The sequence below is a fragment of the Solanum pennellii genome, chromosome 12, assembly GCF_001406875.1.
Source record: "Solanum pennellii chromosome 12, SPENNV200".
NCBI classification, from domain to species: domain Eukaryota; kingdom Viridiplantae; phylum Streptophyta; class Magnoliopsida; order Solanales; family Solanaceae; genus Solanum; species Solanum pennellii.
In genome coordinates this window covers 743787-761436 of record NC_028648.1, presented here as the reverse complement: position 1 = coordinate 761436, position 17650 = coordinate 743787, and the positions used below count along the sequence as shown (strand labels likewise).

The 17650-nt window shown below is 32.7% G+C and overlaps 3 protein-coding genes across 3 annotated transcripts; all 3 read right to left on the bottom strand.

The window, feature by feature from the left end:
• Window positions 1-357: 357 nt before the first annotated feature.
• Window positions 358-2324, bottom strand: LOC114075245 (agamous-like MADS-box protein AGL29). The gene is made up of 2 exons (XM_027913735.1): window positions 2188-2324; window positions 358-1046 (listed from the first exon to the last, which is right to left on the bottom strand). Exon 2 carries the CDS (start codon window positions 1037-1039, stop codon window positions 503-505), a length of 537 nt encoding a protein of 178 aa, XP_027769536.1. The 5' UTR covers window positions 1040-1046; window positions 2188-2324; the 3' UTR covers window positions 358-502.
• Window positions 1655-9092, bottom strand: LOC107005355. The gene is made up of 6 exons (XM_015203931.2): window positions 8654-9092; window positions 5041-5355; window positions 4889-4937; window positions 4528-4813; window positions 3205-3283; window positions 1655-2340 (listed from the first exon to the last, which is right to left on the bottom strand). Exons 1-6 carry the CDS (start codon window positions 8981-8983, stop codon window positions 2134-2136), a joined length of 1266 nt encoding a protein of 421 aa, XP_015059417.1. The 5' UTR covers window positions 8984-9092; the 3' UTR covers window positions 1655-2133.
• A 341-nt stretch (window positions 9093-9433) lies between these two features.
• Window positions 9434-12105, bottom strand: LOC107007630 (protein NRT1/ PTR FAMILY 6.4-like). The gene is made up of 5 exons (XM_015206319.2): window positions 11948-12105; window positions 11734-11854; window positions 11436-11653; window positions 10705-11246; window positions 9434-10608 (listed from the first exon to the last, which is right to left on the bottom strand). Exons 1-5 carry the CDS (start codon window positions 11948-11950, stop codon window positions 9714-9716), a joined length of 1779 nt encoding a protein of 592 aa, XP_015061805.1. The 5' UTR covers window positions 11951-12105; the 3' UTR covers window positions 9434-9713.
• Between the last annotated feature and the right edge of the window lie 5545 nt (window positions 12106-17650).

Genomic DNA, 17650 nt, shown 5'->3' with positions numbered 1-17650 from the left:
AGTGTCGATTAAATGATAATTATTATTTTCTAAAGTCATGTGTCATTTAGTAGAATTTATGTGTCACAAAATGGNCCTGTTAAATGATAATTATTATTTTCTAAAGTCATGTGTCATTTAGTAGAATTTATGTGTCACAAAATGGGAAGTCAGAAAAATCTCAAATTTCAACGCGTATTAGTTGTGTTAAAAGGTTTACAAAATAATTTAGAAGTAATAATATATTTCACACCATAAAGAGCAAATGGATTGCAATAAACTTCAAATCTAAACCTATAAAATTCAAATCTTAGATCCAAATATATATGAGACTTACTACAAAATACACCAATGAGTCAACAATTTTAATAACGATATCGAATATTATTATGAAAATCATAGCAAAGTACATGGATATAGCATCAATGAAATAAAATAACAAAAAATTAAACATCTCAATAACATAAAATAAAACTTTAAATGGGTTCACCTTCTATAACTGATAATTAATTTTAATTTTGTTTCAACCATTAAATCCCAAATCTGAGGATGAAGCTCCAACTTCCATTTGATTCAATCGATTATGCACATTAAAACCAATAGTCTTCAACCAAGTCTCATAAGTTGACACTTCATTTGCATTAAGCTGCTCAATCGACTCCCACCAACCTTTCTGTCTAGCGTTAATCATTTCATCATATGATTGTTTCTTAGCAATTTCAATGTTTTCTATGGCATCGAGTACTTCAAGCTTATTTTTGAGTTCATTCACTTTTTCTCGATTATGAGCCGCGACTAAAAGCGCACTTTCACTTGGTTCAATATCGAGATTCTGAAAACGAGAAACAACCGCATCAACATTTGGATGAAAAAACGAGAAAGGATTACCTGCGGGAGAAAAAAATATCATTCCAATATCGACATCGCATTCAAATACAAGATTGCTCGCCTTTTTGTATAAACTCATACGGCGCTTTGAAAAGCTAGCATTTAGGTTACCAAAATTTTCTATTTTTCTCATTGGTATCTTTCGGCGTCCTTTAGGTTTCTTATTCTCCATTGCTAATCTATCACCAAAATGAAAAAAAAAAATTATTAATGAATTGTTTTGTGAGAAATGATGCTTAAGAGAAGGGAAATGTCACAACTATTTATATACATCAAAATTTTATTGCAATTAAATATTTTCCAAATATTATATTGGAAAATGATCTGTTATACAATCAATTTTATTCTTAATATGTATTTTCCATATCAGTGAAAATCTAGACTAACTTTAAATCATTGAATAAAATAACTTTTAAGTTAATTCATTAAATGAATAAAATCTAGACTTTTAAATTAAATTAATAAATAAAATGAAATTTAGACTTTTTTAGTTAAATCAATAAATAAAATGAAATCTAGACTTTTAAGGAAAAACAATGAAAAGTTCACTATACACGTAATATTTATATTTATCAAGTTAGACATACCAGATATAAACATAATTTGAAGGAAAACCAATTACATACCAAATATTTATATGTATTAGCAAAAGAAAATTTAATATTAACCAAAACCAAAGAAAAATCTTTTTGTGTTTATTGAATTTTATCATGTCTAGGTAGTTAGCAACTTATTGAACTTAGAAATGATACAAATTTCATACCAAATACAACATGCATCAACATTAAACAAACATTATTTTGAATAAGATCTGAACTATCATCATTAACAAAAACTGAATTTGCTTCAATTGATACATGTTCAACATGCTGGTTAGGGATGACAATAGAGCGGGTTGGGGTGGATGTAGCCCCATTCTACTCCGCTCCGCTTAAGTTGTGAGAGCCAATGTAAGTAGAAGGTGCAACTAACACCATTAACCACCAACTGCAAATAATCTATATGGCGATACACTAGCTGTTTTCGACATATTAACTAGGTATTTATACGAAACAACGCCAGTTTTTCACAGTAAAGGAATATGAAAACGAGAATGCAGCACAGGTGCAGCATTTGTTTCCAGTGACACTTTACTGGAGAAGATTGAAAAACCGTGCACACAGTGAGATTGCTACAAGGTGTGTATCATCGCGAGGTTAGTTAAAGGAAAAGGATTCTAGAGACATTACAGTAAAACAAGATATACACAAACTTTTTGTAGTTGTTTTAACACAGATACGAATCCAAACGCGGTTGTAATTGCAGCATCTGCAAAAATACCTGCTCTTCCAAAGCTAACTTCTTATAGAGTCTCTGTTGATGACTTACAAACTCCAAAAATAAATCTTTTGCCTGCTTTGCTTTTCTGTATGCTTCAGTTCCTGTTTTAACTATTATCAAGTCTTGGCAGATACTTTTTGCCTGATATACATCCTACACGATACCGAGAAAACACGAGGGAGAGAGCAGTCAACCTCAATAAACTGAAATAAATCATTTGATGTATATAATATGAAATACACATCATAAAATGTTCAGGCCTTGAAGCTCCTCAATAAGTTTAAAATTCTTTTAAAAAATATTTCCTGCAATCCTTCAAGTATTTGCTTATTTGTATCTAGACTATTCTTGCATTCAAGACTCCACCACACATCACATAGTGTAGTATGTACTGGCAATATGTCGAATGAAACCAATTTCACCTTATCAGCCTAAAATTTCGCCCTTCTTTTTCTTTGTTCTAAAGACAGTAAGACACCTTATTTCTTTTCCATATGTGTTCTTTTATTTCAGCATGCCTTCTTCTTATTGTATTCACTTTCGATACTTGATTTTGATTTACTCTATACACCACACTCTCTAGACCCCACTTGTGGGATTACACTGAGTATGTCGTTTTCGTTGAAGCACTTTCACAATTATGTGTAGAACATTTCTCAAGAGTCAAGACCATGTATACAAATTTACTACGAATAAGTTTGATTCCTAAAATCTTAAGAGCAATTGATCCCACATTCTCAGCTCTCCTGTTATCTTTCAGTTAACGTCAATCTAAGTTTGACTAGTGACAACTGGGCATCCAGTTTTTCACTAGTAACGAGTAACTATCAGATATGCATGCTTCTAGATTATCAAGAAACTTCATATATATGATATTTTCCAATACGTTGTCAACTAAACTCATTTGTGAAGTAGCAGTGACAGTAGAATGTACCATACTGCACATCTAACAATTATGACTCATTAGTTGTCCTAAAACCATTATCAAATCTAACCAATAAATAGCATAAATGTTACCTGGGAACTGTACATTAAGCTCCCAAGCGATGTCTTAATCATGGATTGTCTCATATCCATTTCACTTATAACCATCGGCCTGTAAAGGGAAATGGAAAAAAGTAAATAACCCATTAGGCCTTCATCAATCTAGAGGACGTATGAACATCATGAAAATTCTACTCTTGAGTGTTAAAAAGAAATATGATCTATACATTGAGCAAAAATCATAGAGCGATATCTAAGGATTTCAGATGTTTAAACTACATTTATAAATTAAAAAAAAAAAAACAAGGTAGTGCACACAGAACAGAGCGTTGCACTTCCTTTCCAGCTTTTTCGCCTTTGAAGTAGATATTGGGGGATGATAGAATAAAAAAAAACTTTCAAATTCTGAAAATGAAAAACAAAAACAAAAACAAATAGTGCCTCAATGAACATGACATTTTTTCAAGCAACCGCTAGTTGAAAATTGGGAAGATAGTATGTTCGGCCTAATTTGTACATATCAATTGTGGACACCAAGGCTAGCTAGGACAGACGGGAAGAAGTCGCCTACTGTTTTTTTTTTGTCTCTGCAGGACCACTAGGCTACACAGTACAGTGCTGGGGAACTTTATTTGAGTCTGTTCTTTCTTTTAATTGACTATAATATGACAGACCGGAACTCAGGAAATGTAAGCATGCCAAAAAAAATTGAAAAGAAAAAAAAGTTTGAGAAGACAAGCAAGCTTGATAAAACTTTACGTCATGAATACATGCCGATGCTATCTACACATCTAAAATAGTTCAAGTGGCTGGTAATTGTGGCACAGAAGCTCTTCTAAGTAGAATATCCAAAAATCTATTTAAGCAAGTTTGATCCACGCCAAGGCGCCAAGCATGATCTTTAACTGAATGAAAATGTGTTTTAGCTCATAATCTGTATAGAGGCAGGAACCAATGATTCTGATACACTCAAACAACATAACTATAACAGGAGATAGATTATTATTATTATTATTATTTTGATGAAGTAAGCATACAAGCAGATGCAATACGAAGGGGGATCAGTCAGGTCAGTAAGAACAAAACACTTACAGAGTTGAGCTGACAAAATCCTGGTAGTGATCTAAGTTATTTACAGGGAAAGAATTAGCCAGGTAAAAAGGTTCACCAAACAACTAGCCATAAATACAAGTTTAATTGATACACGTAATAATGGTATAGAACACATCAATGAAGCCTATATATTGATAATAATAAGAGAAGAAACAATTCTTTTCGGCGAAGACAATAGAATGTAAAGAGAGAAGATTACAAAAGGATCAACTACTTAGCAAGGAAACTAATTCTGGAAAGTACCTTCCCTTTGAGGACACAACAAGGTGCGCTGGATTGTCCAAAAACCGGTTTATTTTTTTAAGCTTCTCTTCACAATCTACCACGATAATGCCTCGTGCATAGGGCATATATGACGGGCAGGGGTAAATATATGCTTGTGACCAAACAGAAGTGTGCTTATGTATGAAATCTCTCAATGACGAAGGGAACAAGGTTCTCTCCAAGTTCTCGACTAGCATGAGATGATAATTTGAGCATTGCCCTCCTAGATCTTTATCATGATCCCTATGCCTGCTATAGTCTGTTGCTGCATTTCAGAATGAAGAACTTAGAAAAAGTGCAATTACCACATCGTAACAGGTGATGGAGTTCCATAGCACACCTTCTGTTGTACATCTCACGTCAACCGCATTCCTGGCACTGCTAATCCCCTACAAGGAAAGGAAGAGGAGAATGATATAGGCACATGCATTATCACTCAAATTACTGAATGCATTATCACTCAAATTACTAAATTAGAAGGTGATAACTTGCCTTAACGGACGAATCTGACTTTTGTTCAGAAGACAAATATTTGACTCTTTTTGTACGAGACGATCCTTTGGATGCTGAATTGTCTTGCTCAGATGTAGAAGTTGACTTGCAAGAAGACTTTCTGTGTTTCTGGTTTACCAATTCCAAGAAGGAGGATATTCTAGGATCAACTTGAGTTGTGCCTTTTATGATACATATACCTTCAATTCCAGAATTAGCCAAGTCATCCTTCTTTGGGCCATGAAGCCAGGATAGTACAAAGGTACATGTGCACTCCTTCACTCCATTGTGAAATGTATGGTTCTTTTTGTGTATCTGCCAAAGAGAGGAATAAGAAAATTTGAAGAAAGTGAATTAGGCCAACGAATCGATATGAATCAAGTAGCCCTCTCTTCCTCTTTGAGTCTTGCTACTTTTACTTTATATGTTATGATAAACCCACTTTTTGAGCAACAAAAAAACTGATACAAACTTTAATGAGGTTCAGCAAAGATGTCAACATCCTCACGAAAGATGGTAAGAAAATTTCAGTATGCTCAAAAGAACAACAGCAACAATCATTTTCCAAATTCTTAGAAACTTTAGTCCCCAATATGTTCACAAACCCACTCGCTTAGTTTGTCTCACACTCTATCCCTCTTCCTTTTTCCTTTCCTATCACACCCTAAACTGTACAGAAACACTAGAATGATCATTGTCCTTTAAAGAAACTTTTTTTATCACAGATAAGGAAATACTGAGGAAAGAGCCTGCAGTATCTTATTAATATCAATTACCATAAAACTCAACCCACATCAACAATTGCTCCCTTTGCTTGAGCCTTGAAGTCCTCCATTATCAACAAGGAATTATTTCATCCCACCATCTTGTCAAATTACCTTCACAAGGCATCACTTAGTACGAACCAAAACTGTCTTGATCATAATATCTGATGGATATGCATTTGTAGAAATCTTTTGACAACTATAATAGCACTGGATACAATATCTCTGCTGAAGTGATATTTAACAACAGTATTCTCTGTACGCTCATGATACACTCAATTCTAGTGAGATGAATGGCACTCTGACTGTAACAAAATATTGATGCCTTGCTCTTTTTTAGCCTGAATTCAGTCACTTGCTAATCAGCCTAAAACTTCATTCATCAACCTGTGGCCAAATAAATGTTTTACTGCATCCATAAGAGAGCCACTTACAGAGACTCCATGATAGACAATGCAACTTTAGTTTGTAAAGTTGCATTTCAATTGACATCACAAGTCACCACCACAATGAGTAAGCAAGTAGCATGTTAAATATCTCCTCCTACACAAGACCTCAACATAGAATAAATATGTCATCTTGCTTTTCGCTGAATGTCAGACCAATATCTGTACTACTTTTCAAATATCTCAAAATTCATTTCACTGTTTACTACAGCACAAAAAAAATGTTTCACTATCTGCTACTGCTTTTTTCAAGGACATGCCAGATTTCTACTCACCTGGGGTGGATGTAGGCTTTAAGGTATGGGTCCACCAGATTCCAATAGTGTTGGCCCATACCCTGTATATGTGCTAAGAGAATTCACTAAATATGTACAGAAATAAAAGTCAGAACTCATTACTAAAACTTGAGATTGTCCGTAACCCATAAAGGCCAAATCTTGGATCCATCTCTGCTACTCACCACACAAACAACATAAAACATGTTCGGACACTGCACTACATAATGCTACCAGTGCATATATTTCAGCTTTATATCTCAAGACCCTTAATCTCTATGGTGATTCTCCATAATCAAGAATTTGGTTGACACCCTCACTAGTTTTGCCTATTAACACATTATCATTTGCGTATAGCTTATGCAATGGGACATCATGCTATATATCGTAAGTTAAAATCCTATAACTAAAGTAAGCAAGTACAGAACTACAGGCTCAATATCAACCCCTGGTGAACCCATAATAATGGGAAATTCTTTTGTATCTCCAATTACTATTCTCACGCTAGTTTTTTTGAAAATGCACTTCCATAAATATCCTTAAGTAATTTTTGTTTGTTATAACTTGTCAATTAGATAAAAGTTCAACATTCTTATTTCATGCTTTTTTTGATAGTTGAAAAGGAACAGAAGATTACTTGCAACTGTTGATAACAAGGAGATAAACACTCCATTTAGAGCTGCCACATTAAAAGAGAAGTACACATGCCATGAAAATGTTGCTCTAGTTAGCTTATAATTCGGTATGACTGAAAAAATTGCCTAAATCGCAAATTAGTGATCAACTCATCAACCAGACAACCCCAGAACACTATGTATCTTTGATTTCTAAGGATTCATCATACTTAGACTATGTCAACCTACCTCACCTTCATCCTTCATCCGTGCTTAGGACCTATACAATGCTAAAAGATAACATATCCGAGTTGATTAGTTTGAAATGACTGTTAAGAAGTTAATACCAAGTAATATTAATCAAGTTGCCTCAATCCTGAATTAGCTGTTATCAACCACAGAACCCTCCGTATCCTTGAATTCAAAGGTTCATCATAGTTAGACTATGTCAACCTTCCTCACCTTAAGTTCCTCCTTTCTAAGTTGCTCGGACTCCTCATTTTCGGTACCGCACCCATGTCGACACGATGTGGGTGTGGGTTTGGGCCACACCCGATCTGGTCAATCAGTTCTGGATACTTTGACCAAATTTGAGAGAGAAATTCCGGGCAGACCCAATGATGTTTGTAATTTTATAACCTAAGATGACATTGAAGAAAATGAAATATCTTGTATATATAAATTTCTATTATCACTCCCTTTCCTTTTATCTCCTTCCAAGATTCTCCTCTTGATCATTATTTTCTCCTCGAGCTATCCACATAATATCTCATAATTTAGGCTTTATCCCTCTAATGTAGCCGAATTCCTGCACTTGTATCCACACATGGAACTATATCCCCGAATCTTAAGATTAGGACTCAGAGGATCCGACCTCTAGATCCACACCCGTAGTAGACACCCGGACCTGAGTCCGAGCAACTAAGCCTCCTTTCATTCCATGAGTAGGACCTCTATGCTTACAGAATATTCAGATAAATTTCTAAAATAGCTTAATATATAACCAGACCCTTAAGCTTTAGACACTTGAACAAAGTCAAATTTCAATTGAACATCTCAACTCCTAATGAAGTCATCCAAAAAGACACTTAAGGTTCAAATTTTGGCAAAAAATGTGTTCTTTCATTCTTCTATCAAGTAACTCAGTCAACCATACAAAATATGTCATATGCATTTCTCTCAGTAAGCAATAAAAGCCAGATACTTTCTACCTGAGGTTGATGATATATTACTTGTAGTTAACTTAAATATCCACTAGATGAATGAAAACATGCCCAATTTTTTTTCAATTCGAACAGCTTATCCAGTTAAAGGTGATCAATTTGAACATGACTTAGTTCGAGTGGAATATTCTTCCACTGACTATGTGTTACGCCTTCTGAAAACCTATGCTCATACTCAACATCTGGAACTGAGAATTGAACAGAATCAGAATGTATAGAAATAGCTACCTCGATTAAATGCATCTGAAAAAAATTAAAAATTTCTCACACTTCAAACAGTTCATAACTCACCGCTTCAACAACGGCATCGTAGAAGAGCATATCATCTTTGCCAAAAGCATTACAAGCCGCACAGACAATCATCCCTTCCTTAACACTACTGCATTCATTATCCTGCAGCTGTGGCGAAACATTCCTAAACCTCCTAACGAATTCATCCATTTCCTCCTTCGATTTAAAGTCATCAGCAAGGAATTTCACATCGAATTTTTCCGGATATCCCTCGAACTTCACCGTCATCGTTTCACCGTCCACCGTGACTAGCACACCGTACCATGAATCATCTCCCTTGTACCGATGCTCTAAATCGTACTTCGCCGGATTTCCGTCGGACTTTTTCATTTCCGGCACCGGTAAATTCTTCAAATCTTCTCGAAACTTCGACCGTATGTATACGTATATTTGAAAACTGTGGGAAAATGAAATTTACAGTAATCCGTAGCTTTCCTATGTCATTTATTTATTTATATTTATTTGTTTTTTGTTGTTTTGCAACAATAACAATAATAATTGACGGAGACTGAACGTACGCAAATTTTATTATTATCTTGAATATATATAAAATAAAAAAGTTATTTTTAAAGAAATTTCAGTTAGATTGTAATAAAAGGTTTAAATATAGTACTCCCAACATTCATATTTAGTAGAGTAATTAATTTCTAAAGTTAAATTAGATCATATTAATTTAATATTTTAAACAAAAAATTTAACTAGTCAAGAATTATACGAAAAGTATTATAGAGCTCCAGGCTTCGGACACCGAGCGAGAAACCAGAAACAAAAAAAGAAAGGTAGCCAAGTTCACATTTTTCTTCAAAAAAACCACAACTTTTCTTGCACTATGTCAAAAAAAAATACACATTTGTGCTTATGCAAATGACAATATATCTACTCTTCAATGTCCTTATAGCTCTCATTCTTTTACCTCAAAACACAAACCTTATGTCTAGAGAGAAATACTACACAATGTTACTGTGAAATCGAATACGAAATTATAATTCAAAGTACTCTAGATAAGAATGAGGCACTTCGAAATCTTAGACATTGTTGATCTGTATGTGGGAAGAGCATTTTAAACTTGTTCCTTCTCTGCATCATTAGGATTCTTTTGTGTGTTGTCAATGCTCGTATCGTTCCAATGCTTGAGCTCTTCTTCCGAGTCTTCAAGAGTAGTACTAAGATGTTGTGTCTTGTACTGATGTCTCGTTGAGAAAACAAGGAACACGAAGTAATTGAGTACTCCGAGTACTGCTAACATCCAGTAGAAGTAGTCTAGTTTACCGCTGTTCAAGTTGTTTTTAAGCCAGCTTCCGTTTGTTACCTTATGTACAATCGACACTAACAAGCTACTCATAAAAAATCCCATTGAAAGCGTGCTGAGGAATAGCCCCGTGCTCATTGATTTCATTCCTTCTGGTGCTTCTCTGATGAAGAACTCGAGTTGTCCAACGTAGGCAAAAGCTTCACCAGCACCAACGATGAAAAACTGAGGGACTAACCAAAATGCACTTATGTTATAATCATGGTGTATCGCGTTTTCCCTTCGTTGTTTCTCTACAACAGCTGCAGCTACCATACCAACAATAGATAGTATAAGTCCAATTCCAACTCTTTGAAGGCTTGTGAGTCCTTGTCTATTGCCCGTGATCCTTCTAGCTATTGGTACGGTGACTCTTTCGTTTAGGGAAGTAAACAAGAGTATAGAAATGAAGAGAAAGAAGGAAAATGAGCCTGCTGGGATGCCAAATTTGCCAACATTTCGATTCATGAAGGTAGCTTGCTCGATACTGAACGTGTTCATTTGAGAGTAGACCGTCCAAAAGAGGATACATGTAGACCATATCGGAATCAACTTAAGAACCATTTTCACTTCTTCGACTTGACTAACCGTTGATACTATCCATGAATTGATTCTGTTTTCATCTGCAACTGCATAATCATCAATAATCGCTGCCTTGTCTAAACATCTGTTGATAACAAGAACACGTTGGTTAGTTATGACAGATACTCTTAATGTTATGAGGGAAAGATACGAGTTTGGTCCAACGCGCACAATATCTCACCTTAGCATTTTCGTGTGTGGTACTTTAGCATTATGATATTCATTCAAGAATCCAGGATCAGAAGGGTGAGAAATTTTCCTCTTTCGCCAAGCCAATATCAAAACTCGCCATATAATAGTCAAAGGACTTCCCTCTGGCTTCTTAAATCTATACAACGATGTTCCGCCAAGCAAAACAGCCACAGCTAGTACCATTGTTCCAGCTGATATACCATAACCCCACCCCCTTCCAACATTGTCTTGTATATACACTAGCACAGTCACAGCAAACAAAGATCCAAGGCTAATGCAGAAGTAGAACCTGTTAAAGAAGTATATCATGGCCTTATTCTCTTTAGGATTCGACGAATCAAATTGGTCTGATCCAAAACCAGACACACTAGACTTTATCCCTCCACAACCAAGCGATATGGTGTATAATGCTGCGTAGAGGAGAGCAAGCTGCTGCCCGCTGGCTTCAATGCAATGACCTTTCGATCTTGAGTCACAAACGGGAGGCTTCATACTTGGGATCGATGTTGCAAGTGTCAACAATGTTACTCCCTGGTTATAGACACAAAGAAGAACATATCAAGTTACTTAACCATCTAAGACGAGATAGTCACACAATTCAACATGGTATCAAAGCACAGCAAGAACTTCCACGTGTTTGTTTCAATGTAAAAAGAATCAAGCTCGTAAGTATCATTAAGTGAAACAAAAGGTATGTTCTCTCTAACAGCTTAAGCTTACCACAGCGGCTATGCAACCAAAGATTGCAATAGTGGCATAACGTCCGAGTTTAGCATCAGCCAAGAAACCACCAAGAAGTGCAAGAAGATTGAGTGTTCCCATGAAATTAGTAACAATGTTGGCAGAATCAGAAGATGGAAGATGTAAATCTCCAACCAAATAAGTCACCAAATTCATCGATATCCCCATAACACATATCCTTTCTGATAACTCTGTACCTGAAACAGAACAACTATGTTATACACTAACACAAACATTTTTACCATGATCAAGAAAACAACAAAGCTAACTAGCCTACCTAGAATAAGCCCTGCACCAAGCCATCCTCCTGTACGCGATTTATCAACTGGATTTCCACGAAAATCGACTAGACCTCCATCATTTGAACCATCTTTTTCAGCATGGTTATGAACTAAAACCTGTGAATGAATGAAATGAGTTAAAGAAAGATAACATAAGACATTATAACATGAACAAATATTTATATACTTGAAATGAGTTTAGGATATTACCATTGTTTGTGTTTATACTAAGAGAGAAAGGAGATAGAAGAGTATAGTTAATTTGATGAATAAGTAAGGAGGGGAAGGTATATATTTATAAAGCAAAAAAAATAGAAGAAAAATGAATGAATGATTAGGCAAAAAGTTGAATAAAGAAAAAGGTAGGCATTTGTACAACAGAATTTCATGTTAAATATCTATTATAGATCATAAGGTAACTAACTGACTGATTGAGATATGATTATGTGGTCAAAAATTAATAAACCCCACTAAGATATAAGATTGAAAAATGTCATTTTACTTTGATCTGAAAGTGCTTCTTATCTCCACAGAAAACAGCATTATTTGGGACCATATTGTAAGTTTTGAAAAATTTGGTGTTATCTCAAATAGGTGTTGTAACATGTGGAAAAGTGGGAAAGAAATTGTGGCCAAACACTTAGGATCAATTGTAGCCTTCGGAACTCGATTTATCCTTCTCTAGTTAAATATCAGACTTAGGTCAAACAACATAAATATACTAAGCTATATGGCGGCACGCGGATTGTTAGCTTGAACGTCACTTTATTTTGACTTGACTTGTTCGAAAATAAGACGTAGTTATTATTATTATTGAATTGGACTTGGCAAAGTGAAAAAAAGAAAAAGTCTTTGATGAAAGCATAAAACAGTTTGGTGATTCAAGATAAAATTAGATATACAAAAAAACAATATGTCACACCTCTTTAATTTGCTATAAGACAAATGTGTATAGAGAGATATGAAGCATCAATTCATGGATGAAATTATTTGGTGTGGTATTTTTCTAAAAGGCATGCCGACTAAGGTTTTAATTTATTATGAATGATCGAGAAATTCGTCTGAATTCAACTTGTAGGATTAATTATGCCTTCGAAACTTAAGAATAATAGTCTCGCTCCTCTATTTTTTTTTTCACTTTAACTACCATGCATATAGTTCGCATGGAACATAACTCGAATATGTGACCTAAGTCACAAGTCCCTCAATCTTGGTCACTTGAACTAATTAAGCCCTATAAATGCATGTAAACTCAATATTTTTGCTTATATCTTAAGAGATTCACTAAATAATTATAAATATTTAATGTGAACTCAGTTATATATTATTAAGCATACATAAAACATAGACATATTATTTAACTTGGACTCGACTGACATATATTTGCCTCCAATTTTGACTATATACGAGCAAATGCTTAATCTTGTAAAAAGTTAAATATGCAGATACATGTGTGCTACATGTCATATACAAATCAATTCAAACCTATCTCACTTGAATCGATACGTAGGACGCAACATAGGATGTGTGTGTATCCATTTATTCATTTTCATACAAATTTAAGCATCTATTTATAAATATCACCAAAGATTAAGATAATAGCACACATTCAGAAAATTCATAAATTTCAAATCTTGAACTGATTCGATGAAACCGCGTCGGCAATTATAAATCATGGCTAGCTACGAATGGAATGCATCCAGCAATACACAAACGTGTATATCTAGAAAATACAAACTTTATCATAAACACTGAATCTATAAAAGGAAGTGATTATATTGTATACTTTTTGGATGATTTTTGGTCCACCATCATATGAATTGATTGGTCAATTATATTATTATATGCATGGTCATCAATTGATCATATTTTTTTTTTAATTTTTCTTGGCCAAAAGTTATTTGTCTGGATATTCCTATACCACTACTAGACCCTTAAACACTGTATTTGGGTCCCTTCTACTAATTATAGCACACATGACACATGTATAATGCTATCTTTAGTAATTTGGAAGTAGCCACATTAATGGCATTTTACCAAAAATATCCATCCTACTATTGTTACCTAATTATTATTTTTTAGAGAATAACACCAAGATAAACTAAAATTAGTTTGTGAAATTCGTTTGTTAATCTATTGTTATATTAAATTTTGGTTCGTAGCTAACGATTTTTTTTATGATCAATCGTTAATCTATATTACTAAATAAAATAAGGGAAACTTACATAAATATACTATAATAACAAAATATTTACCATTTATAGAAATAATATTTCTTTTTCACTTGATCACTTTTAATTCATATATAATACAAGTTTAATTCATATTACAAAGAATAATTTTTTATTCATATATAATACAAATTTTAATGATAAATAATTCATTTATCACACATTTTAATTCACTTATAACACAATGTGTCAAATTTTTACCAAACAAACATAATATATTTTAAAAATAATTATAATTCATATATATTGCATACTTAATTCACTTTTAATACCTATGACAGATTTAACATAGTATTGCAATAAATGGTAATAAATAAAAAAATATTGCTAAAATCAGTAATTATTTATTAAAATGTATCAGTTTATGTAATTTTTTCATAAAACAAGCGATGAACTTATAATTTGTTTTGTTATACAATTTGTACATTGCTAATTCTTCTTTTAGTATATTTTGATAATAATTGAATCTATTACTACTTCCTTCGTTTTATTTTTGACGTAATATAAATACAGACACTTAACTTTGGTTTTATCTGACAACTGACAAGTAAGCACTTCAGTTTTGAGAGTGTATATCTAGATACTTTAACTTGGTCTCAATTGGCAACTAAAACACTCCAACTCGTCTCTAGCTACGGTGTCTCGTAGACGCTCAATGCTGATGTGGCATAATTATTGGAGGTGTCTAGACGATTTTGTAATTTAGAGTGTTTAATTAATTAACATATGCAGATGAGTTGAGGTGTCTATATATACATACTCAAAGTTGAACTGATTATTACTTGTTAATTGAGATCAAATTTGAGTGTCTATTTATATATTACAACTTTATTTTGTACGTATTTGTTTGAATGGGCATAAAGTTTAAGTTTATAAGAAAGAATTTTGAATTCTTCTGGTTCTAAACTTGAAATGTGTATAATGTACAAAAAAAATGTTTGTTAAATCACGCGGGGTCTTAAATATACTATGTGAAATATTGAAAATAAACATGTTAGGAGTGTTGTATATATCCAGATGAATCTTATAATGCGTTAATGCAAATTTATCGAATCTCAATACGAATATCAGACACATCAGATGAAAGATTCAAAAAAGTTATATATAAGGAACTAGTGCATTTTAGGCTACTTCTATATACAAAACTTGTATAACTAGTGCTTAGTCGACATCGTGCTCTAGTTACTTACATATTTCTGTATCTTTTGCTGCTTAATTTCTATTTATGACAAATTTTATATGGTATGGTTATCTCCAATATTAACTCCATTATCATGTTTGTTTGCTATTTTTAGGCCATTATTTGGTACGGATCGAAGACGTATCTAGAATTTTGAATTAAATAGTTACGTTATTGAGTAGATATATATCATTGTAGTCATAAATATATAGTTTGGAGTAGATATATATCATTATAGTCGTAAATATATATACTTTCTAATAGTAAGTCTGATTAAGAATTCATAACGAATTTACCTTTGCTCTGAGCGGGGTTACGATATCAAATTTCATAAATAAGTATATTTACTTTTGACATAAGTAATTAATATGTTTATTTATTTTGAATAATCAAATATATTTATTCAAAATAAAATAATTAGGTATTGAGTCATCACTTGACACTATCTATTTGAAACCATTTTGAAATGGTACTCTTATTATTGAACGAACCTTAAAACTCATAAAATTTGACTAATTACTCAAAAATTCATGTGGACAAAATTAAATGGCATGTCATATTTTGTTGGCTAAATTTTACTAATAGCTTAACTTTTGAATTGATATTTGCTCACATATATACATATATTCAATCTTTATCGATAAAATATTATATATTTTTTTTAACATTCGTAACAATAACTTACAAAAAATTTGAATTTAATCTAACGTTTTTTTATAAATATTTCAATTTACTCAAAAAATATTAGACCGTCGTATAAAAATCCTAAAAAATATATTTGACTTGTATAAATTTTTGAAAATATCTTAGTAACGTTTTTATCATTGCCTCCTTTTTTGGCTTTTTGGCCATCCAAGTCCAATTTTTGCAATCGGCCAATTAGTATAAGTAATCGTCAGTCAGTAACGTACACAAAATTTTACTTAATGTTCATTTTATATATATGAGTACGTGTTTGATTTTGTGGTTGTGAAACTATAATAAGACCTTACTTTGTATCGATGTGTGCCCGGGGCCATAGTCGAAGGCAAGGCGATCAATTGAATCTCCTTTCGTTGGAAAATTACACTTGCAACACAATTTATTTTCTTTCATTTGTACATATATTTGTAAACCTTTTGAATCTCCTTGATTTGAACGAAGTTTACACCACAGTGACAGGTAAGTTCAAAATTTATTCTAAGTTATAAATTTAAAATGTCTTAATAAATATTTTTAATACGTCATATATATAGAAAATTTATTCTACGAAGCATGTCAGATGACACCACGTGAAGCAATGCGTCTCCACCACATGTATATATAGTGGTTTGATTATAAAAATAAATGTATTACTTTTCTTGTTTCTAGCTAGTTACCAAATTATTGATGGCTAGAAAGACTATAGAATTGAACCTTCTTTAACTTAACCACAAATTAAATTAGTCAATTTTGAAGTATATACTCCCAAGAAATTAAAATGAGGCTATTAGTTCATTGGTGAATATGAATAGTCAATTATTAGCCAACCATTAAACTTTTTAATTTTTTTTTTTTGTTTTTTTGGATAATATGACATGCTAGTTGGATAACCAATGAAATAGGACAATGAGTTGCTCTTGAATTGTGTCCTCTTGTTGAAAGGTGGTCATGTTATAAGTTGTGAGTTTCTATGGTGATCACAAAGTTAAAATTATAATAATAAGATTATCATCAAATATTTACAATTATTTAAGTAGATTCCTTTATCTATAATACAAAATTTGAATAAAAAGTATTAAATTCACGTGAATCAGTAATTAGATTATAGTAGATCTATCTTTGATTTCAAATGATTTGGGGATCTTCATTCACGCGGGAGTTAGGATTTAATTTATGTTTCGCATTACTGTGCTTTCTTCCGTATGTTGTGTAGTTTTGTTGTTCATTTGACACTATTTAGTTGTTGTTATTTTCATTTCTATTCGTTTTTTTTTCAAAGTGCTTTGAAAGGTTTTATTTAAGCCGAAAGGGTGTATCGGAAATAACTCGTCTATCCCACGAAGTAAGGATAAAATCTGTGTACCCTTTATCATCCTCATAACCTATTTTCGAGATTATATTAAATATGTTATTATTGTCGATAGTTTAAAATAATTTTACACCATCTCTATTTTTATTATACCCCATTTAATGTTTATCCAAAATATTCCCCCGGCCCCCTTGCCATGCTTTGACAAAAAGCTCTTCATTGTAGTAGTCCCCTTCTTTTTAATTTATTTGTCATATTTTGATTGGATACGAAATTTAAGAAAATAACAATTTAAAAAATAATAATTTTATGATCTTAAATTAGAGACATGTTAAATAATGTAAAAAAATATCTTTTAATCTTATGATTTTAAAATATTCTTAATTATGAAAAATTGCTTAAAAAAAAGAAGATATTTTTTAACGAACTTAATAAAAATAGAACAAATAAATTGAAATGACGGGATCATATACTTGTATCGTAATAAGTGACATATCGTTTTGTGCATGTTA